Here is a 23,476-nt window from a genome sequence, read left to right as displayed (position 1 = left end):
ATGTAGTTTTTTTTTTTTTTTTTTTTTACCTTGGGTTAAAAAGGAAATACTTTTTTTGTACTGAAGATGCTTTGCATGTGATAAATATACAAACACTCACTGTGAGCATGAATGTCACCATTTTGAGGCTTTTACTGATGCATTAAATCAATCTCTTGATTATGAAACTCGCTTTACTGTGGAGATTGTGACTGACTTCTCATCAGGTTTCAGTTCTTTTCAGTTCCTGGGTTGTTTCTGAACATCTTGACCAATTTGCTCTCCAGTTTTAGTCAGACTCGATTCACAATGAGCCTACCTGACCATCTACCCTCCTTTTGAAACGGCAATCTTGAAATCCATCCCCAAGGTCTTTGAATTTAATTCAACTACAGATTTGTGAACTGTTCTTAGAAGACTTGTTTCCGAACATGCACCAATCAGTTTAAACGAGGTCTACGATTTCTGACTTTAATTAAAAATTAAAAAAGAGCTCATTCAATCAGAGTTTTGATGGTAGCTTATTTAAAAGTATTTGTTTATAATTCCACACTGGAAACGTAAAAGTTCAGATGTGTCCTCAAAGCCCCAAATAAAGTGGCATTCATCTCTGTGGTGAGTGCATGTGTAGCACTTATTAGTAATGACACATTTTAATTAAGAAACCGCTGAGCTTGTTTAGTTCATCCTGTCACTTTGAACTTGTTTTACCTCTTTCTAGTGGAGAGACTGTTGAGAGCCCAGACACAGGCTCTGCAGCTGGAGTTTCTGACGCACCGCCTGCGGTCATACCGTCCCAGGGTGACCTCCTGGGCGACCTCCTCAATCTTGATCTGACACCCCCTGCCACCACTGGACCTCCACCCCCAGCCACTTCTGGCATGCAGCTGGGTGCCATGGACCTCCTTGGAGGGGGACTGGACAGCCTGGTACGTTTCAGAAGACCGCTGCTAGAGTCCGTCTGTCAGGTTTAGTTCATTTATAAGCTTAATGTCACTGGGGCTAAATTATGGAACATTTTCTTTTCTATTTTTTCATTTTGTTCTTTCTTTTCTTTTACTTTTTTTCTTATCTGTTCTTCTGTTCTTTGTTCAATGCTGCACCTGCAGATGGGGGATGAGTCTGAGCCGGTAACTACAGAGAAAGGGCACGATATTTATCAGTCATATAAAACCATTTAAAAAAAAAGTCTTAAAGAGCCCATTTCGTGCTTAGGGGGATTATTTCTTTCGGGACCTTTATAACAGGGACCTCAGGTAGATGTTGCGCTCTTTGTCCCTTTGTCTTTTAAAAGCTTCACTCTAAAGCCAGTCTGCTCATCAGCCAACCCATTAAAACCAGTGCTAAAGAATGTTGTTGATGTAGCAATTTTCCGAGCAGAGTTGTAATACTTGACAAGCTGTGTTCACTCAAGAAATGTTTGCAAATGTTAAACTGTTTATACTTCTCTCTGCCTCGGAGAAAACAGTTTTTGTTAAATATTTCTGCTTGTACTCTCCTGCAAATCTAAATAAGTGGAAGAAAGACATCAACACAGCTGTTGTTAAAAACAGAGGCTTAAAGTTTTAATAAAGATTAGTAATAATTATCATTACACACTCTTGTCCCATCACTGAAATCTTTCCCAACTGAACTGATTGAAAAGACACAACCTGTACTCTTTGTGTAATGTCATTTAGTGGACTATTCAAACAGATTTTTACACCAGTCAAATAAAGTAGAGAAGCACTTTACTTTGAAATCTTCAGAGTTTATGGATGAACTCCAGCCAGGTTAAAGTTTTACATTATGCTACATTTATTGAAAAAGCTCAGAAGTGGAAAGTCAGTACAGCTGTTTGATTAATGGAATTTTTACCTTGCAGGAAAAGTACAAAAAAAGCATAATATGGGCTCTTTAACCCCTGCTTACCTAGTTTCCACGCACCTGCCTTGATGTTTTCATTCATTCATCATCTCATATCGTTTTGACTTGTGCAGTTAGCTTGATGTTAAGTCTTTGAGGCCATCTCTCATCTCATTTTTTGGCTCTGCAATGTGTTTCGTCTTTCAATCAGCCGCCCATTCCCAGGCGGACGGACACTCCTCAGTCACCTCAGATCCCGCATCAGTCCCCGTCGCCCCCAGATTACAGCCCCACTGAGGTGGGTCCAGTGGACCACCCGGGCCAGTAAAGGCCAGCAGCCTATATAGACCCTTACTGTTCCACTATTTCTTCTCCGTAGCATCCCCAGCAGTAATGGCTTCCTGTTTGCACTTGTTGTTGCACTGTTGGTTGTCCCATTCAATGAAGGTGGGACTTTACTGAATCACAAATCATGAAGGTTTTGTTCAGTCTGTCTTCAGCCTTCACTTTGAGATGCATTTCAGTAAAACCTGTCGAATTTCACTTATTTGTCCCAAGTAGGGGTAAAGCATACACGTCCTTTGTCTCTATGTACTTCTCCTTTATTTTATTTTATTTTTTTACTGTGCCTTGCAAATGTATTCGTATCCTTGAACATTCTAATATTTTGTCACATAAAAATCACAGACTTAAATGCATCTTATTGAGAAATAATAGGTATACACAAAGTAGTTCCAAATTGTGAAATGGAAGGAAATCTGTTCCTGATCTTAATTTTATGTTTAGTTAGTTTCTTCTTGCTGCTTTTTAATAAATGCCGGCTCAATGAGGTGTATGACTTATAGTGCATGACTAATAGTTGCTCTGTAGAAAAATTTGCTCACCTCTCTGTTGCTCCTCTAAAGATGCCATAGATAATATTTACTAATCAGGTGGCTTCTCATTGCAATTGGTTTCACTGGCTTTTATTTTGAGGTTTCAGAGCAAAAGTTGCTGATTATATATATATATATATATATATATATATATATATATATATATATATCAAAAAAATAAAGGGAACACTTAAACAACACAATATAACTCCAAGTAAATCAAACTTCTGTGAAATCAAACTGTCCACTTAGGAAGCAACACTGATTGACCCGACGAAGGTTTTTAGGTTTTATAGTGCGGAAAATACGGTAATTTATATTGGTAAAACAGATTGGAATCCATGTACTGTTTTTGTTCCACTTCACAATTATGATTACTTTGTGAATAGCTGCGACTACTTCCCTTAAAATTCCAATAAAACAGAATATTTTTGCAAGGTTCAGTAATAGTTTAAACCCTATAGCTACCATTAATCACACAGACATTTTCTAGCTCCTTTCACTCCTCCCTCACCCTCTTCAATCCTTTTAGGGTGTTATCTAGTGTTTTTTGTTCATTGTATAGTTTTTAACATTCCTTTTGTGCCCACTTCTCACTCTCAGCTTGGAGGAGACCTTGGAGGAAGTTTGGGCGTAAGTCCTTTTTATTAAAGGTCTTTTGAGGTTTAATGGTCTCCTACGGGGTAACACTGACGGTACCATATGTTTTACGACCCTTAGATGGGGGCTGGTTTTGGTGCTCCTTCAGCTGCGCCGGCAGCCTCATTCAGCGCTCCTGTTAGCGGCGGACTGGATGACCTGTTTGATCTTGGAGGTGGCGTCGGTATGCCCATGGGCGCCTACAGCCCACCAAAAACGGTAAGTTTGTACTCTAGGATTAAAATTCACTGCTTGCATAATCATGGAGCCCTAACAATTCATCACTTTGTCCACAGGTTTGGCTCCCAGCCACGAAGGGCAAAGGGCTTGAAATATCTGGCACTTTTGCCCGCCGTGCCGGTGTCATCCAGATGGAGATGACTCTCACTAATAAAGCAATGAGTGTCATGACTGACTTTGCCATCCAGTTTAACAGGAACAGGTGGGGTCGAATTTATCTTTTATTTGTTTAAATTTCTGTCACGAGTTGAATTTTGTAAAATTTCTTCCTCTTTGTTTGTCTTTAGCTTTGGTCTCGCTCCAGCTGGCCCTCTTCAGGTTCTGACCCCCCTCAGCCCCAACCAGAGCATCGAAGTGTCCCTTCCGCTCAATACGGTTGGACCTGTTATGAAGATGGATCCGCTCAACAACCTGCAGGTAAAACCTACACTATGAGCAACATTTCTAAATGTTACTTGGCTGGGTTGGTTTTCATTCAGGCTTAGTGCTTCTCTGTCCATCACTGCCTGCGTTTCCATTGCAAATGCGCTCAAATCTTAGTCAATATTCCGCCAACGTCGAAGAAAACACAATTTTGCAATTGCGGTGCTTCCATCAAGTAAGAAATGAAATTAAAATCACATGTGAATATGCTTGTTCATGCAACAAGTTATTAAAAAAAAAATAGCAGTGACGGTTGTGAACGGTTACTTGACATATATATTCATAACTCAGCCCTGATGCTGGCGCTCATCATCTGTCAGCCATCAGAGAAAACATCGGCGTCTTAATCAGGCGTTGGAGCGACAAGCCCTTATACTTGGCAGCTGCTACGTATGCAGTGTTTTTGAGAAATTGTAGTGTGTGATTTCACAGAAGAGCTACGGATACAACACATTTGAATGACAACTTTTTATGAAATGTGTGATGCTGTGAGAGCTCTGGTGGAGCCAGCTGCACATTGTCCAAAAAAACCCCCCAAAAACAAACCATCATCCTCCTACGACTGTCCTGTCGTCGTCTTTGTGGTTTTCACCAGTAGTAACATCATGACTCAACAGTTATGCAAAAGAAAAGTTTTTCCATTTCGGTTTTACCAAATACATTTCTTTTAATATTGCTGAAAAACCTCCTCATCCTGGCGCAGAAATGTTTTTATCAGAATTACTGTGTCTTCATTATCAAATTTAGTTTTGGAATTTCAAGCAATTTTCTGATTAATGGAAATCCAGCTAGTTCAGGCTCATGATTGAACAGGTCAACATGATCAGGTATCAGTGCAAAACGGAGCCCCAATGCTGTTCGGCTCTGTTTGACTCGGCGTCCTGAATGCATCCATTGAGACCAAGTGCGTCGCATTGTTATTCTACCACGCTGTTAAAGCCCCATGTTGAGAATGAAACAGTTTAAACCCGAAACATTCACCAACTGTAAATGGTCTGGTTTTGGGCTCTGTGGCTCCTTTTGACTGGGCTGACTATTGCTGTTTGCACCTGGGAAGGGAAGATAAGACTGTCAAAGGGGGGATGAGAAAAGTGGGGATGGTCATTACTGGTTTCACATGCCTCCTCCTTTTTCTCTTCGCCTGAACAGCTTTTCTAACATTTCTACTTTTCCTCCTCTATGAACAGTATTGATCTGGCCTATTTCCACTGTTTATAGCAGATTTTTCAGTTTTATTTTATAGGTTACACATGCAGATGCCATCTGTATTCATGTCAACTTTTGTGTTTTGCATCTTCATGGCATTTGTAGTGAAGTCCTCCGAGCATAGCAAAGAAATCGTATAAACTGCACGATGGTCACACAGACCTGACCGTCTTTAAAAATGCCAAAGTTGCAACACCAATGTTACCTTTTCTAATAAAGCTCCATCTCAAAAACGTTGCATTGTTTGTGCTCCTGCATCTTAGGAATAAGTTGCTGCATTGAATTATTCATGACTCACTCTTCTAGCAAAGCTGCAGCTCTTTATAAAGCTGGCTAATGACAGTATCATTGCCCACTACTTGTTTCTGCAGATGCTTCCTTTATTAGATCTTTGTTTATCCATTTCCCTCTCTCATGCTCAAACCTTCAGGACCATAAAGCTGACTGAGAAGCTAAGGCAAACAAATTCCTTACTAAATCTATGGCTTGTCAGATAAAATCTTTGGAGTATTTATAAATGTTCTCATTTATCCTTTTTTATCCTTGCTTGCTCCTTATTTCTCCTTTTTGGATCTTTATTTTTAGCTCTCTTGATGCATTTTCAGAATGCTATTTATAGATCAGAAACTTTTGCTTTCTTTAGGCTATTGGTGTCATATTTCAAAATGGCACGCTGCAAAGATGATAACAAAAAAATAATCAAGAAACCAGCAGTAAAAATGTACGTATGATTATAAAGATAAATACTGTGCATGTCAAAACATTTAAAGAAGCAAAACAAAGAGGTAATTCTGCACCGTTTCATGCTCAACACAGTTTAAAGCTAATTTGTAGAGCAGCTCATGTGAACTCTTGGTACAAAAGGTCAGGTTTCTTGAGGCTCATTCCTCCCACTTCCTCTAGATAAAACTCCAGTGGATTCAAAGCACTTATCAGAGCCTTGTTTGGAGAAAAATGGAACCTGGAGCTAAATAAAGCTTTGACTCATGTGTCCAGAAGAACATTAATGCTTTTTAGATCTTTGTAAGTAGTGGACCAATGCAGTTTCTTCCATTTGCTGTTTTTAGTGAGAGTTAAACTCATTTTATCACATATACAAGATTATGAAATAATACAGAACCCTGCTAAAGCTGTTTTTTCTGCTTCTACAAAGGTTGGACTGATTTATTTCTTAAACCGTGTGGATTGGCAATCGAACATCATTGAGTACTGTGTGTTGTTCAGCGGCTGGCTCTGAATAGAAGGCAGGATGGCAAATGGCCAGTCATGTCATTGGATGTGTTTTTGATTTTTCTTTTTGTTTTTATTTTTGATGAACAGATTTGTGATCTAAAAGATTGACAATACTGAAAACAATCAAGTGCTGATTTGCTTTGAAATTATGATTATGAGATCAAGCCTGAAAAACAACATTCAGTCCAGAGATCATCTCACACTTTAAGTTGGCACTTTTCAAAGCAGTTGTCACAAACGCATTTGAAATATTACTTCTTTTTTTTTTTTTGCTATTTGACAGGTTGAAAGCTGTTGTTGACTAAATAAAAGGTACCAACAGCCTGGTGATCCAAAATTGTATTTTTCAGAGATTCATTTGTATTTGTGAAGTCTGTTTCTAAATGAATAACTCTTTGGACTGAATTCGGAGGACAGTTGCCTGCTCCGACTTTTTGGACCACACTAAGAGAAGTGACGTCTCTCTGTGAAAAGCACTTGAAATGTAATTATTCTGAGATGGCTTCGTTTCTCCTCTCATCCGAACTTAATCCCCTCCCCGCAGGTGGCTGTTAAGAACAACATTGACGTGTTTTACTTCAGCTGCCAGTACCCCATCAGCATGCTGTTTGTGGAAGACGGGAAGATGGGTGAGTGCTTCCTCGCTAAATAGCTTCGCACAAATGCCTCCGAGCCAGGCTGACGTCAGCCGGCGTACTATAAGCAGCCCTCGCTGAAAGATTGATGCCTGTGCGACTCTTCCTGGACGTGTGCTGCGACTGCTTGTTTACTGTCCACCAGCCTAAAAGCCTGTCGCTTCACATGGCAGGGCAGATTATACAACAGGGCCATTTTGAGTCCTCTTTTTGTTTTTCTTTTGTTCTCGAGTTGCTGTTTGATTCATTTGGTGAAAATGTGTCAGCATTTGTCCCTGTGGAGCCATCTGATGGGGCTAGCAGCATGTCTGCTGCCAGAGGCTGAGAGCTAATGCTCCACAGCCAAAGCCACAGCAGGACACCTTGTCTCCACAGTCGAAATGAACTGCTCACACACTGCTTGCTCCATTCTTTTTTTTTTTTTTTTTCTTCTCTTTGCTGCACTGTGGGAAAACTCATAGTAACACAAATGGTGCTGCTATTGACCCATATATTTCAGAAAGCTTTTCTGGAACTCACCCAATGATTGCATGTCTTTATTAACAGAGAGACAAGTTTTCCTCGCCACATGGAAAGACATTTCTAATGACAACGAAGCCCAGTTTCAGATCAAAGACTGCCATCTCAGCTCGGGTAAGACGGGGGGTTAATGAAGAGAAAAACACATCACCGCACAGCCGTGCGCTGCAGCCTCTTTTCATACTGAAATAGCCAGACAGAGACATGTCTATCTCAAAACTAATCCCAGCTAATGAAGCAAATTGTATTTGATAAAGACTCATCAGCTGCACTCTCTATTTATGTGTCATAATTTAGTATTACACGAGTGTGAGCAGCGCTGGACTAGAGAAGAGTTCATAATAATAGCTTAATGGAGAGTTACCCCGACAGATGGAATTTCTTTTCCAGGAATAAAGAGAGAGGATTTCACGTCCTGCTGGGGTGTGTCAGGGAGGCTGAGGCTGCAGAGAGGAGTTATTTCTGAATTAGAAACTACACAGGTGTTTCACAGAAAGCCCGGGGTGAAAATGTGCTAGGGTAGGTTAAGGGAACAAGAGATTCTGCAGGGTCCAGTGCATTTAATGATAGACGGTCTCAGAGCATGACAGAAGTCAGCGAGGGTTTTAGGTTTAAATATCTGAGCCAAGATAAACCGTGCAGCACCACTTTCAGCAGTGAGGTTGTGATCTCTTGTTGCGTTCTTTAACAGATGCAGCCTCCAACAAACTTCAGGGTAGCAACATCTTCACCATCGCTAAGCGCACCGTGGACGGCCAGGACATGCTGTACCAGTCCACCAAGCTCAGCAACGGCATCTGGGTTCTGGCTGAGCTCCGGGTGCAGACAGGAAACCCGACTTTCACAGTGAGTCTTGCACAACAAACTGTTCGGTCTAATCACTGCTCTGATTGAGCTGCTAATTACTGAAGAAGGAAACGGCTGGGAGGAGACAAGGTCACTTTCAGCGATTTAGTTTGAAAGACGATTAAAATATTGAGAAATATTTCAACATGAGAACAAGCAGACAGAGGAGCCCTCATATAAATGAAAGACTAGGGATAGATGGATTCCTTTGATGAGGAAAAAGGTTTCTTTTTTTTCCCCACAAGCTTACTTTGAAAGCTTTCTATAACCAATTACATCCAATTGATACAGTCAGTAAATTGCAGAAGTATTCACACCCCTTAAACCTTTTCATTTTTGCCAGATTAACAACAACCTTTGGTAACACTTTCTTTGAAGGGGTGTGCATAAGACTGACATGACACTGTCATAAATGTGACATAACATCTGTCATGAACATAAAGAAGTCTTTATGAATGTTTGACAGTTGTCAAGAAGTGTCATTAGGTAAATAATGACACTTTTAATGCAAAGTTATCTAAATGTTGCATTGAAAGTCCATTAAAAATGGCAACTTTGCATTCAATTATAATTTACAAAATCATGCAAAGTTAGTTGACTTTTAGAGCAACTTTGCATTAAAAGTGTCATTATTTACCGAATGACACTTCATGACATCTGTCATAAACATTCATAAAGACCTCTTTATGTTCATGACAGGTGTTATGTCATGTTTATCACAGTGTCATGTCAATCTTATGCACACCCTTTCAAATAAAGTGTTACCCAACCTTTAATATACCGTTGATGCATTTTATGTCATATATCTGCATATAGTTTGAATTTAATTAATTTCTGCCTAGGATTAATAGTTTTTTGGTAACACTTTATTTGAAGGTGTGTGCATAAGACTGACATAAACATGACACAAAAATCTGTCATGAACATTAAGGCGTTTTCTTGAATGTTTGACTGTTGTCATTCGGTAAAATCCTTTTTCCTTTTGTAACTGAACAAAATTTTACATTATTTTGCAAATACGTTTTTGTGCGGTTTGCATTAGTATTCAGCCCTCTTCTCTTTGATACCCCCAAATAAAACTGATTGTCCTCAGAAGTCACCTAATAGGCATTTAAAGCCCACTTGTGTTTCACATAATTGCAGTATAAATCCAGCTGTTCTCTGTAGGTCTGGGAGCTTCATTAGAGAACAAAATTCTCACTTAAATTTGTTTAAGAAGAAAAGGATTCATGTTCATAGAAGTAAACGTTAGATGATCTCCATCCTACATTGTGCAGATTCTCTCTTTGATTGTATTTTACTCCCCCCGTTATCCTGCAATATCTGAATGAAGGTGCAGGGTTGTGAGAATAACAGTTTTTGGGGTTTTTTTCTCAAAGAAAACGCCAATTTCTGACTGTAATCTCACAAAGATGTATGAGAACATATTATAGTCGATGAAACCAAACAGGAAATTTTGGGCCATAATTCCAAAAGGCTTGGCACAGACGGTGACAGCATAGTCCCAGTCGGCGTTAGTAGCATTATGCCCTGAGGTTTTTCTTTCTTTAAATGAAACTTTGCTTCGTGTCCAAATGTTTCAATTTTTGCCCAAAACCTTTCTGCTAGAAATGCGAAGATAGATTTCAGATTTCACAGAGAGTCCATGCATACATCTAAATCCACAAAAAATGACTTAAAGCTCCAGTATGTAACTTTTAAAAGCACTATGTGTTTTTACACATTTGTTAAATCTGTCACCATGTTGTGACAGTATGGTACCGCTTCGTTAGAAACAACCAATTAGAGCCAAGAGGAAGATGTGTCAATAATCCTCTAGTACGTGCTGCTAAATGTGCTAAGGGTGGAGAAACACCTTACCATTACAGGAAACTGTTTATCCACCGTCATCAGGGAGGATGTGATCAGTGTGATCCTCCTCCTGGCTCTGATTGGTCGTTTTTGATCTATCTGTGTATTTTTGGAGATAGCTGTAGGACCACAGAGAGGAGACGGAGGAGCTTGATTTTTTATTTTTTTTTTCTGCAGACTCTAATATTATACAACACAGTGGCAATTTAAACAAATATGTAAACACATCTATATACATATATATTTAAAATAAAGGCTACATACCGCAGCTTTAATTAGAAAGTTGCAATGTTTTGAAGTCGACTCCTACCAAAGAAAACTGAATCAAAAGATGCTTCAGATCATGTTGATTTAACTCTATGCATACTTAAAGTGAGCAAGGTCATTCAATTTAGTTTAAGAGTCTTCTGTACTGAATAAAGTCGGAATGATTCAGCGATCAGACTGTCACCGCTCCACGACTCGGATTGAGACTATTGACGTTCTGGGATCCGAGTGAACAAACAACTGTGACAGAGACGGATGCGCAGCGATGAGCAGCAAACTTCCTGAGTATTGTGTGGGTGTATTGACGCGTTCCTGTCCGTTATGACGTTGCGCGTCTGCTTTGTCAGCGAGTCTCGGTCATGAAGTTGATAGATTGTGTTTGGCGTACAGATTCAGAGCGAGCGGTGACCTTGATGCGACTCACCCCCCTGCTTGTTCCTCCGTCAGCGTTCGCCTCATGTTTAATTTATGAGGTGGCGTCAACTGTCTTTGTTTACTCCTGTCTGGCCCAGTCAATTTATCAGTCATCCAATGTGTGGTCATTAAATCGTCCGAATTTTCATTTGGTTCACACTTCCCTCAGTTTATCAATCGTTGCACAGACCCACATGTTAAACAGAAATGTAATTTGAATAATAAGTCCCCTGGGTGATTTAGGAATATTTGTTACCCTGGAAGAAACATGTAGTTTATTTTTGTATTTCACAGCGCATCCTGCTTTTATTAAACTTTAACGATCCAGGGAGCTCGCTCTTATCCTTCAGTATTTTATCTTCCTTTTTTCTTTATTCTGTTCTGCTTCATTTTAAAGTCCAAAGTATTCCTCAGTGTCGCTCGAAGCTCACTGGTTCAGTGCCATTCAGAATTATTTAAAGCAACATGGGACCTTAAAATTCTGTTTAACATTTTTCCTTGTCACATTTCTTTCATTTTATTTAACCGACTCATTTTTTTTGTAAAAGCCTCCTGAATATAATTTTAGTCCTAAAACGTCTTTTCTTCTTGGGTTAACCTGCAATTTGCTTCATCCTTCTCATCATCATCTCTGACCTGTTTGCCTCTTCCTGTTGAAGATGATGCATCCCCACAGCATGATGCTGCCACTGACATATGTCACAGTGGGGATGGTAGGGTCAGACTGATGTGCAATGCTAGTTCTTGTAACATATGACATTTTGCATGTCGTCTCAGAAGCTTTTCTAGTCAGAAGAGGCCAAGACAGAAATTTCTTTCTCATGTGTCTGTTTTCTATTTTCTTGCCTGTCCTTCATCGAGGTCAAACTAATAGTTGCCCTGTCAGCAGTTTTCTCCCACCTGAGCTGCAGCTCTCTGCAACTCCTCCACGGTTACCGTGATCGTTTTGATCACTTCTCTCCTTTCATAACCTCTCCGTTTAGATTTCCCACTATACTGGGAATGTATGGTGAATGTATCAGTCATTTTCAAATGACTGATTCAAGATCAAGAGATCGTCAGAGCTTTGGGATATTGTTTCTTGATCTAACTCTGCATCAACGGCATTTGTTCACAGATTTTTCTTTTCTCTAACAAACCTGTTAAATACAGGTCAGCTGTACTGATTAAATTGTAACATGAGAAAATGTAAAAAAAAAAAAAAAAAAAAAGGTCTCGAGGAGCAAATGGTTTTGCATGGCACAGTAGGCTACAAATTGTGCAGTGAACGTAGGCACAGAGTTTATATTGCTGCATGCACATAATGTACAGTGACGCTGTGAGCTGCTGCCTGCTGCAGGGTCCCAGCGCTCTCTTGGCACAGAACATTAAAGCCAAGCTGCCAAAGCCTTTTGTCGAACGCTATTTTTAGACCTGAAGGAGTAAAGCGCTGCCACTGCATTTTTCACTGGGTTTTACGGTGTTAGAGAAAACACAAAAAAAAGGGATTAAGAATCATTTTCTTCAGAGGAAACATACAACGCTTATGATTTATTAATTTTTTTTTTATGCTTTCTCCTGCTCTGCACCCAGTGTTGTTTTGAACCATAATCATAGCTTGGCCTATTTTTCCTCATAATCTAAACTTGATTGACTTCAGTTCTCCCACGATACCTTTCTATTTATATGAACTATTAAAGCTTTGTCCCAGTTCCACACTCCACTCTGCTTCTTGCCAACTCTTTGGAAAATGTGTTTAAATATTTAGGAAGCTAAATAATTAAAATTCACAATTTTGAATTCAGACTTTTGGGTTTTTTTTGTTTACAAAAGTTTTACAAAAGAGACTTGCTCGCTTTAGAAATTGGGCAAACTAAAATCTTTATGGGTTAACAGAAATACAACAATTTATTAGTAATATGAAGAAACGGAGCTCTAAACCTGCACTGCTGAAAACTGGTCACCTAATAAGTTGATATGACGTTGTATTTGTTGGAGCCATGTCTCTAACATTCCCACTTTTCCACACATTCACACCTTCTTTTGCTGAAAACAGCTGCCTGCTGCAGGCGAAAACAACTCTACGAAGGTGATGGGAAGAAAGAAAAAGTGAGAAGTTTTCGAGCAGACAGAAAACACTGCAGAGTGGATTTTATTCCTGTACGAAACATCAGCTGCAGCTCCTGTCTACTTCCTTTAACAACCTCATTTCCCATCTCTGAACTTATGTACACTGTATATCTGGGAGCTTTGGGATGCTGCTCATCTTCTTGACATGAAGCTGGGGTGTTCTCATCTGCCATCTCCTGTCCCCATGGCAACAATGTGACCAGTGATGTTGGCTGATTTATTTTTTTTATTTTCCTCTACAGCGTGTCAGTAAACTCAGAAATAGGAGCTCCATGAATACACAAGGCTTCAGTTTGCCCACAAATCCATTTCTGTTCAGCATACGAATATTATACGTCGGGATTCTCAGGCTGTGAGCTTTATTGCTTGGGTTTTTTTAATCAAAGGCCAAAAATGTTACTTTCTCAATAGTAACAGCTCAAAAGTTATATGCTCATAATTGGGATGAATGATGTTTTACTTTGGAGCTTTTTGGTTGATTTTTTTTTTTTTTAAGATTGACTGGTGACAAAATTGACAACGTCAATCGTTTGAAACAGGACTCATTGTTTTCTTTTTATTGCAGTTTCAGAGTAATCCACTCTTCATGGCAGATGTGTACAAGTTAATTTTATTTGATTAGTTTGTTGGGTTTTTGCTTTTTAGGTCAAACTTGAGGTCATTCTTGTGTTGGAACATCAATTCCTCATCATCCACAGGAAGCTGCTGTTATGTGGATGTATCCTGTAGCTTCATGCTACCATCTCCGCTCTTCAAAGTAGGAATATTTGAGTTTTTGTTAGGTTTGGAAGCCCCACATTGACTCAAACATATTCCTTGTCTTCAGAAAGCTCAGTCGTTGCACCATCAGACCAGAAAACTTTTCTCCAGAGAGAATTGAGCAAACATGAAGGACTTGATCTTGATTGATCTCAACATCTGCGGTTCAGTGGTTGCTGAACCGCAGATGTTCAGCAACCACTGCGGTTGCTGAACATCTGAGCTCATTTTTTTTGTTTCAAGACGGCAGTTTGGAGAATAATAGAAGAAAAAAAAACAGCAACGTTTTTGGTATCAAAATAATCAGATGAGGGAATAACTAGGATAGCGGCTCAGTAACATCTTAACGTGATGATCGGTCTGTTTCTGTGACGCATCTCTTCACCTTTGCTTTGTTTATCCCAATTAAATCTTTTAATTGTTGATTTGTCTCCCTCCAAGGAATCTCACTGACTTAACTCGTTTTTATTTCTTATACAAATAAGCTGCAGACTTTAAGTTTCTATCTACCTGCTGCTAAAAACATTCTGTCAGCAGGCAGCCGATTGATTTCGGATTGTTTCCTTGCTGTTCGCTGATGTCGGTAAATTATTTCTCGTTGTGTCTGGTGTTCTTCTGCGTTGGCATCAATACCTGGTTTCACTTTATGTTTAATGCAGGCTTATTTCTGGATGCCTCTGTCGGGTTTCTCCTCACAAACTTCCCAGCCGGTTGTTTTCTTCTTTCTTTGCACCGCATCATTTGCATTGCTTTCCTTGCGGCAGAAAGTCTGTGTGCTGAGCTTTCAGAATCAAACTCGGATATTTTTATTTGTTAAGGTTTGAACTAATATTCTTGCAAAAATATTTTTGCGAAAATTATTGGTTTCTTCTGGGATAAATCAGCTCAAACGAGTTTTACCTTTTATAAAATAAACAATTTATTTTTTGTACAATTTTGTTCACTCTGTTAAATACTGAAGACATTGAAACAAATGTTAAATGACTTGTTTTAATTGAATCACTTTTATAGAGAAATTAGTCATTCTTCCAGCATTGTAAGCTTCATTAAAGGTGATATTAACGGGTTTTTGTTGCAGTTCACAGAAGTGATTGTTTCTTTACTTACTGGAAAACACTGTGCATATCACAGATTAGTCTAGGACAGTACATAGAAACCTCTCTGGCTCGTGATGTTGCAGATTGAGATTTTATTTTTCCCACCCTGTGCTTGGCGCTGCAGAATCAAAACACTTTGATAGTAAATGCTCGTATTTTTTTTCCAAGAGGGAAAATAAAACTGTAGGAAGAATCCATTAATATTTAACTCCCCGTCTTTCCCTCTTCTTCCTACTTGAGTTTGTAATTTCCTCACCATTATGCTCCGAGGACGTGGCGCTGCTGTTATTTTAAAAACGAACCGAGCTCCCGCCTGCTGCCGTTAGGAGTTGTGCACGGCAGCCGCAGCTTCTGCGCTTCCTGCCATCTTGCCGATAGCAGCACAGCTGTCTAAACGCCGCCGCCGGCAGCAGCAGCACCTTGTATTAGTGAAGAGCCCGGAGAGCCGAGGGAGGCTTTGCTCTGCTGCGGCGTTATGTATCGACAACCCTGCGTTTCCCGCTTTGCGGCTCTTCAACACATCATCCCATTTCAGGTGAATACCTGATCAGTGTAATTAGGATAATGGGGCAAACATTATAGAGAATTAGTGGCGCTGATACGGGGACGGGCAACAGACAATTGATGGCTTATAATAAAATAAGTGAACACACCGGCTTGTAATTAGGATAATGGAGGATTACTCAACGTAATATGAATTCAGAAATAAATAAAAAAATCGGCATCAAATCCAGTGAAAAGCTTCAAATAAATATGAGAAAAGGGGGTCACTCTGTCCTTTTCTGCTTGATGAGATGAAAGATCCAGCCATCGCTGCAAGCAGCTGTTTCAAAATACGCGTCTTTACCTGAACGTGCCACTCTGGGGTTTGACTGTTGCGCCTCGGGTTGTAAAACCACAATGTGACCCTGCCTCCTACGCACTAATCAGCTCCTCCTCAGTGTAACAAATGGGATTCTGAGCGGTGACGGTGATTACAGCAGAACGAGCGGCAGCGCTTCACCGTACCCGTGGGGGGGGACAGGTTGTCCTCGTCCTTCCCATCAGAGACCCGTGGGTCATTAAAGCTTCTGGCTGCCACTGGGCTGAGAGGTTTTCACTCCTGCAGAATTTTAATTACTGCATTTTTTAAATCCCACCCCTCCCAATCCTCTCTGTCCGATTTGCTTTCTGCGACATCATGATAGAATCTGGACTGATGCAAGCAAGAACCCCCCGCTGCCTGGTGTTTCCTGTAAACGGCACGCTCCTGGTTGGGAGAAAAATAATATCTGCAGTCTGATGGGAGGAGGGGGGGTGTTGGGGGAACTCACTTTATGATGCTCCATTAAAGCCAGAATCTTTTCCCCAGCTGAGGCCGACATCAAAGAGCGTGCAGGCCGCCGCTGTTTCCTCCAGTGTGCTTATGTATCTGTATTTCTGTCCGTAGGTCTGCCTGTGCCTGATAAGACTAAATTAAGGGGCTTTTAATCCGAGGCTTTTTTTTTTTTTTCCTCCCATGTGTGAAATAATTATTGCTGTGTCCCGATGAAGATGTTTAAAAGAGTAATCGTGTCTTTCTTAATTACCCATCATGGCCTGATTTACCCAAAAAATCTCACAGAACTCGACTCAAGAATGTTGATTTCTAAGGTTGTCTATCAGTATCATTCATTTTTAGGCTGTTTTATTAAAATTAATTTAAATCAGTTTTGCTTTTTCTTTGTTTTAACTGTTTATTTTGAAGTGTTTTTGTTTCATTTTTTATTTCCTTTTTTTTTTTTTTTTTTTTTCCATCTTATTTCCCAATTTTGCTTTTTGACTTTACTGAGTGGTCAACAGTATTTTTTCAGTAAAAATATGGAATTCACTTCAATACATTAGAGTAAAAAGAACAGGAAAAATGATTAATTTAATCCTTTTTTGCTCTTTCATTTTCTAAAGGGCAACAGTCTAATGCCTTGATTTATATAAAAACTGACATTTCTGATCTACCCCATCATATTTTAACATTTTGGTTTTGTCTCACACTGACTAAAAGCACCAGTTTTCAGAAACTGATATACTGCTATATTTTGGCCTCTTGGCAACTTTCAGTTCAGGTTGAACTGGAGCTGCGACTCATAAAGTACGTCTAATGTCCATGTATCAATAAAGGTGGTGGGACCAGTTCAGTTTTTCTTTCATCATTTGTGGCTCCTAAAAACAATAAAATTACTATTTAAGAAGATCCACAGGTTACACTTTGTAAAATGTCTAGAATTTTTGTACAATTGAGGGGAAAAAATCTAACTTTGAATCTGGCAAATTGTATTATAGTAATGAAAATAATAGGGGGAAAAAAATAACACAAAAAGTGGAATAATATATATTAAACACATTTCCCCCAAAATGAAAGGATCCATTACTAAAAATAATTTTTAGAAGCTCGATCGCTGCTGGACTGCTGGTTTCCTTCAATGTTTGTTGCTGTTTTCTTCTGAAAGTAAAAAGAAATAACAAACTTGAGCTTTAACTCTAAGTCATGAGTTATCAAATATTTTTTAAAGAAATAATGTACTTAGGGGAACATCTTTGAGCACAAAGATTTTAGACGAGGTTAAACGGTCAGCGGTTTTATCGCTCGTTAAAACCTGCGTGTCGTTAATCAGCTCCTTCTGTCCCTCAGGTGTGTCTGAAGTGCAGAGCTCCGGAGGTTTCTCAGTGCGTCTTCCAGAGCTACGAGGCCGTGCTGAAGAACTGAGCCGACATCCGACCATCCGCTGCGCTGCATCGACCTCCTGGCACCTTCTTCTGCCCTTTCTCAGCGACGCGTCGACCAGGCCGCAGCCTGGCCCAGCGCAGAAACGCCGTCCTGCAGTCGTACTGTCCTTTCAGTAGACAGCCTCGCTGGCAGTTGTAACCTATTAGAGCAGCACTTGTAGTTCCCGAAAAGGCGGCGGCGATTTCAGGCTTTCTACCTTTTAATTATGTTTAGTTCAAGATTTTCATCTTGAGCTAAATCATTCGAACATCTCCAGTCTTTCTTGCCTTTCCTTCATAATGACCCATATTCATTAAGGGCCAGACGGCGGACTGACGTCTGTCCCTGTGACTTTCTCTGCATGAGGCTCTGCAATCATTTTCTAGCCCCACTTCTCTGCAAACTTCAGTCTATTTTTAGCACCCGCAATCAGCAGGTGAGCCATCAGCTTCAGTATATTTATTTAGGGGTGCATTTAAGTTGAGGCGCAGTAGAAAAAGGCCTGTGTCTGGTGGACACGTAATTACTTAAACTACACTATAGTAATTTTTATAAAGTTTTCTTTAGTATCTTTACGGAGCGGTGGATTTGGATCTACTACTGTTTCTGAAAGCAGAATGTCTGTCCGACGTGTGCGTGGAAATCTGTGTGTTTCTTTCGTTTTTGTTTTTGCATCAATATCTTGACATTTAGAGACTAGCAGCAGGTGTCAGCTCACTGCTCTCGTGCTTAGTCATTCCATGGTTTAATTTGTGTTTTGTATTCTCCCTGTTAGTGTTCATGCAGCAGGCTGGGAGAGAGCCTCAGGGTGCAAGGTTTCTTCTTTTTTTTTTTTTTTTTTTTTTTTAATATGTCCTGTCTGCTCCTGCGTCAGCGGCGGCCTCTCGGGCTCTCTGCCACTCTGCTCTCGCTTCCTCTGAAACCTCGCTGCAGCTCTCCACCCGGAGATGAAGGCCCAGGTGACACAAACTAATGTCGTCATTTGTTACAGATAAAAGCATACATGTCGTAGCACACTGTCTCACCTGAGGAGGGCTAATTGGATTTGTTTTCCAAGTCGTCGCTCTGAAGCCCTTTGTCTCTTCGGCATGAATGCACCTACTCTCACTACTTCATGAAAATGCATTCTGTGTGCGTCCCTTTTGTGTGTGTTGACGGATGATTCATATGACATATGCTGTGTTAATTAATCAGATGTCTAATCAGAGGTTCTTGATTTACTTGATTTTTGTCGTATGTGTGTACGTCGTTTGGAAAAAAAAAAACTATTAAAGTCCTGACGTATCCACGTGGTTGTTCTTGTTTCTTCTCCTGACATCCCAGGTTACCGCAGCATGTAAAACATTGCCTCAGTTATTTGCTCGGTAAAGTTCACGTTTTTATAGACCCCTCCGGTTTGTTTTCCCACAGCGCTTCGTAACAACCGGTGACCTTTAAGATGTCCATGACTCTGCTCCCAGGTCACCAGCTGCCAGTGTTGCACACTTGATGCTCAAACATGCAAACAAAACCCTGAGCTCTCTGCTCAGCACTGTGTGTAGTGGCCTACACAAGGCTAACACATAATTATGAAAGGGAAGAAAATTCAACTTTAATTTCCGAAAAAATGCTTTGTGATAAAACAAAAAAATAAATCTGAAGGGATCAGTTGTGTTCTGTTCCCTTCACTGATGCTCTTAAATTAGATTCAGTGCAACCAGCTGCATTTACACCTCACCCCATGAATCCACCTGTGTGTAATTGAGTCTGAGTAAACCTCCAGCTCTTCTGTGAAGTCCTCAGAGGTTTGTTAGGGAACCAGTGACATGTAGAAGACCAAGTAAATGCTAAATCGATTTAGCTTCTACAGCACTTTGTTACTTGGACAACCAGCGATGGTTTTACACGAGCCGTGTTCACCCAGCCACACTGAATATTTGCATTCATGCAGATTCACCAATCAGTAAGGAGCTAGTGGGTTGAGTTCCTTGCACGACTTGAATGGCCCAATCAAAATCCAGATCAATACCCTTAAGTAACTCGGACGTGTCCATAAACGCCCAAATTAGTTTCACCAAGAAAATGCAAAAACCTCTCTAGTCTCTAGCTATGCAGAATATTGACTGATCTCAGATTTTTACTTTTAACCTAAATGCAAAAGCCTTGTATTCTCCTTCCGCCTAACAATTATGTGCTACTTTCTTTTGGTTTATTACGTAAAATCTTAAGTTGTGTTGTAATTTGACAGAATATAAATAAATTTGAGTGGCATGTATATCACTACAAGCCACTGTACTCTCCACTGGGGCTGTGTGTCTTAAAAGTCCAAAGTGCTTTTTATGTGTAACCAGGATTTCTGCTGGTTGAACTGATGTGAAACACAAGCACTCCGAAACTCAGACTGTGAGAGAGAAATGTCCCTGTGCGTCCAGCAACAGAGAATCAGCGGCTGGCGAAGAGTCAAACACAAAATCTACGATAACTATCAGATGTTCTGTTAGTAGGAGGATCTGATATTTATCATCTGTTACACAAGGAACCCGATAGGGGGCGCCAATTCGCCTACTTTATTGGCACTGTCTCAATCGAAAAGCAGAAAATCCTTGTTTTTATCCTTCAGTAGGGGTTTATTCAGTAGCGTTGGTGAGAACCAGAAGGATAGTGGTGGAGTTTCTGATGCTTGAACTCTAAAAGCTGCAATGTAGCACATCGTCTCTCTTGTCGTTCTGAGTTTACTCCCAGCAACCATTTAAACGCCTCTTAAATGTTTTATGACACCACTGCAGTAAGATTGGCAGGTCATGGTGAGAGCAGAGGACACCAGATGATGTTTTATGTTATTTATGCACATCTGAGTTGGAGAAATGAACGTTAGAAATCTGAGTATGAAACGCTGGGATCAGGCGTCTGTTGCAGCTGAGGCAGTCCTGTCCACATACTTTGAGCTTTGACAAGAGAAAATGGATACATGTTTCTTGCTATGCTGTATGCTCTTCTATTGTTGGGATTCCAAGTTTAATGACATAGTTATTAAAAAAAAAAAAAAGCTATTATGTTTATAATACTTTTTGGATGCTATAAACAGAAAAGGACACTTTTAAGAGTTACGTCAAGGAAACTAAATATGTTTCCAAACTTTTTTGTTTTTCCATATGTAGCTGCAGATAAAATGTTGAACAAATAGGTTTTCACTGTCCTGGTGAAATGTTTCCATCCCACTCATCAGCATGAATGGCAGGTTAAGTTTGAGTATTTAAAAGCCTTCATTTGATCCCTTCAGTGTTTATTGATCAACTAACGACTCAAATGAGTTCAGAAATTGATTGTCACTTGCCAAACTGTTTTACTCCAGAACAACCAATATTTATGACGTTGAGGAGCAATCTGTGAACCTCGGAGCTCCAGCCTGCCGTGAGCCAGCAGTGTGACTGTCGCCGGTGTTGGGAGCTTCACATCATGGTGGCTTCACATCTTGGTTCATTTGAACCAAGAAAGAAGCTCCTTTTGAGTTTAAATAGAATTTGCAGCTTCCCAGATGTACAAGCGAGGCCTTCTGGTGAGTGGCTTTATGCTCAGAGGAGACAAAAACCGAGTGATTTGCTCCCAAATGGGAAGATGAGAAGAAAGTTCTGAGAGCTTAACATGAGGCATTGAAACTGTGGAAACTTCTACTAACAGGCAAGCATGGCGGCGGACGCATTATGCTGTGGGAAAGAACAAAGTGGATGACATAAATATGGCGGACGGCCTCCATGTTATCCAACTCAACAACAAGACAGCTGAAACTTAGTCAGGGAAAAAGTTTACAACAAATTCTTCAAACCTTTGCAACCAATCCTTGTTTTGAAAATTCATTTAAGATGCCGTTGAATAATAATCTCACCCTGAACAGAAGGAGAGTTCAAAAACTCAACACGTATATTGAATTCAGGCCCACAATGAGTGAAATTACTGCAAATTGTTTGCAAGCGCTGCATATCGCAGCTATCGGTTTATGCTACAGAAATGACAAACACCAGCTCTGGTTTAATCACCAAAGAAAACTCTGACAGAGTAAAGTTTTGCACTTAGCTCCTGTCAGAAGCTCATCTCCAGTCACCTAGAGACACGTGATGTTTTTTTGTGTGTGTTTTATTTCCCCCCAGACTGATCCACTGAGTGGATCTGTCACCAGGCTGTGATTGATGCCACGCATTGACAGAGAGCCCCACCTCCAGACCCCATCCAGCAGCTAATAGGTCACCCAGAAATGTGATGTTCAGCCTGCATGACCCCCGCACCGTGTTGATGTATGGTGCTGGATGCTGATGTGTGTGTGGCCTGCCGCTGTACCGTGTATTCCGCGGCGTTATGGGGACACCACGCTTTCACACGCGTTTTGCGCACGACCTGATCCTATTGGATGAGCAATGCGGGGGATATTAGTGATGAGAGAGAGAGAGAGAGAGAGAGAGAGAGAGAGAGAGAGAGAGAGAGAGAGAGAGAGAGAGAGAGACTGTCTCTCCAACGGGAGACGCAAAGCGCTCCTGATCGCACTCTAGATGCCTTTACAGCAGACGCACCTCTGTCGGCTGTTGATGATCGTTCCCCTCCCTCCCTGGTGCAGCGGAAGGTGAGAAGACTCCGAGGTTTGATGCCATTGCAGAACACGTGGAGAGCCTCTTTACGAGTCCCCGCGGCCGTGCGCCTTCCCTTCCTCCCCCCTCCCCGCCCCGCTGCCATGGAGGAGCGCGCAGGCGGTGGTGCAGCGCTGGGGAAAATGAGCGAGAGGTGCAGAGGAGGCAATCAATGAAGGCGCGGAGAGCTCCTGCGCGTCTTGGCAAGGTCGGAGCCGAGCGTGGATGAGATTATGTCCGAGTGGAGACAGCAAGGAGGGACTTTTCCGCTTCCTCTCCGGGGATGCCCCCTGGGAAAAAAAACAAAACAAAAAACAACAACAAGAGTTTCTCTCTCAGCGGCGACGAAGACCCATTTCCCTCCGTTTGCGCGATCATGCTTGAGCCTGTTTTTGTGATAATCTCTTGTCGCTCCCACCTGGGAGGTGAAGTTTCCTCGCTTTGGATGATTTGTCGTTTTTGTCGCTCGCTGCCGAGGCTACCTAAGGTGATTTAGAGGCTGCAACAGCAGCAGCAGCAGCAGCAACAGCGGGGGATCCAGCTGTGTTTACTGGACGGTACGCATCTGCCGCTGTCGCTGTCCATGGTGCTGAATCCGGGCTCCAGGAATGGTGGAGACGCTGAGTATCGCAGTGATCGGTGCTCCCGGAGTGGGCAAAACTTCTATAATCCGCCAGTTCATCTATAACGATTTCTCGGAGGCATACACGCCGACCAGGAGCAGATATGTGTACAGACCCTCGGTCATTCTGAACGGGAACATGTATGAGTTAAAGGTTTTGGACGTCCCGCCAATCTCCTCCTTCCCAGCAAGTGCCAGCCAGGTAATGTGGCTCACTTTAAGCAGATGTTTAACCCCGAAATGATTCTACTTTAACCTCGGACAAATAGATCATTCGATCCATGATTAAATACACACACCAACACATATTCATACACAGTATGTTTTTCTTTTTTTCACAAGGGCTTCGCATTGATTCTCATTCATTTTTCATTCATTCCTGCTGCCTGACCTTTACCCTATTCTAACCATTTCCATTGTGTCCCTAACCATAAACCTCATCTAAACTCAATTCACACTTTAGTCCTAAACCCAAACCCTAACACAAAAACAGCAGTACTTCTTTTGGGGTCCTGGCTTTGGGCCCCATAAGGAGCAGTTGGTCCCTACAAGCAAGCTAGTATTTGTCAGGAAAATGGTCTTTAAACTGTATTAAAAACA

At 41.0% G+C, this 23,476-nt stretch overlaps 2 protein-coding genes across 6 annotated transcripts in view; both read left to right on the top strand.

Moving 5' to 3' along the window:
• Positions 1–18,947, top strand: part of ap1b1 (adaptor related protein complex 1 subunit beta 1) — a 29,945-nt gene extending 10,998 nt beyond the window's left edge. For 2 of the 5 annotated variants that reach the window (XM_008418639.2, XM_008418637.2), the window contains exons 14-24: positions 701–908; positions 1,089–1,109; positions 2,036–2,122; positions 3,303–3,332; positions 3,420–3,557; positions 3,635–3,780; positions 3,866–3,995; positions 6,985–7,069; positions 7,622–7,708; positions 8,286–8,440; positions 17,585–18,947. In XM_008418639.2, the coding sequence (XP_008416861.1) occupies positions 701–908; positions 1,089–1,109; positions 2,036–2,122; positions 3,303–3,332; positions 3,420–3,557; positions 3,635–3,780; positions 3,866–3,995; positions 6,985–7,069; positions 7,622–7,708; positions 8,286–8,440; positions 17,585–17,659 (1,162 nt within the window). In that variant the 3' untranslated portion in view covers positions 17,660–18,947. The remainder of the gene's footprint in view (positions 1–700; positions 909–1,088; positions 1,110–2,035; positions 2,123–3,302; positions 3,333–3,419; positions 3,558–3,634; positions 3,781–3,865; positions 3,996–6,984; positions 7,070–7,621; positions 7,709–8,285; positions 8,441–17,584) is intronic. The other 3 variants (XM_008418638.2, XM_008418640.2, XM_008418641.2) reach the window with 3 other exon arrangements.
• A 3,175-nt stretch (positions 18,948–22,122) lies between these two features.
• The window catches only part of rasl10a (RAS-like, family 10, member A), a 22,427-nt gene continuing 21,073 nt past the window's right edge, over positions 22,123–23,476 (top strand). The window contains exon 1 of the mRNA XM_008418635.2: positions 22,123–23,078. Coding sequence (XP_008416857.1) covers positions 22,863–23,078 — 216 coding nt within the window. The 5' untranslated portion in view covers positions 22,123–22,862. The remainder of the gene's footprint in view (positions 23,079–23,476) is intronic.

The sequence above is a fragment of the Poecilia reticulata genome, linkage group LG9 (genome assembly GCF_000633615.1).
Source record: "Poecilia reticulata strain Guanapo linkage group LG9, Guppy_female_1.0+MT, whole genome shotgun sequence".
Lineage (NCBI taxonomy): Eukaryota > Metazoa > Chordata > Actinopteri > Cyprinodontiformes > Poeciliidae > Poecilia > Poecilia reticulata.
Note: the sequence above shows the minus strand (reverse complement) of the source record. Positions and strands in the feature narration are given on the sequence as shown.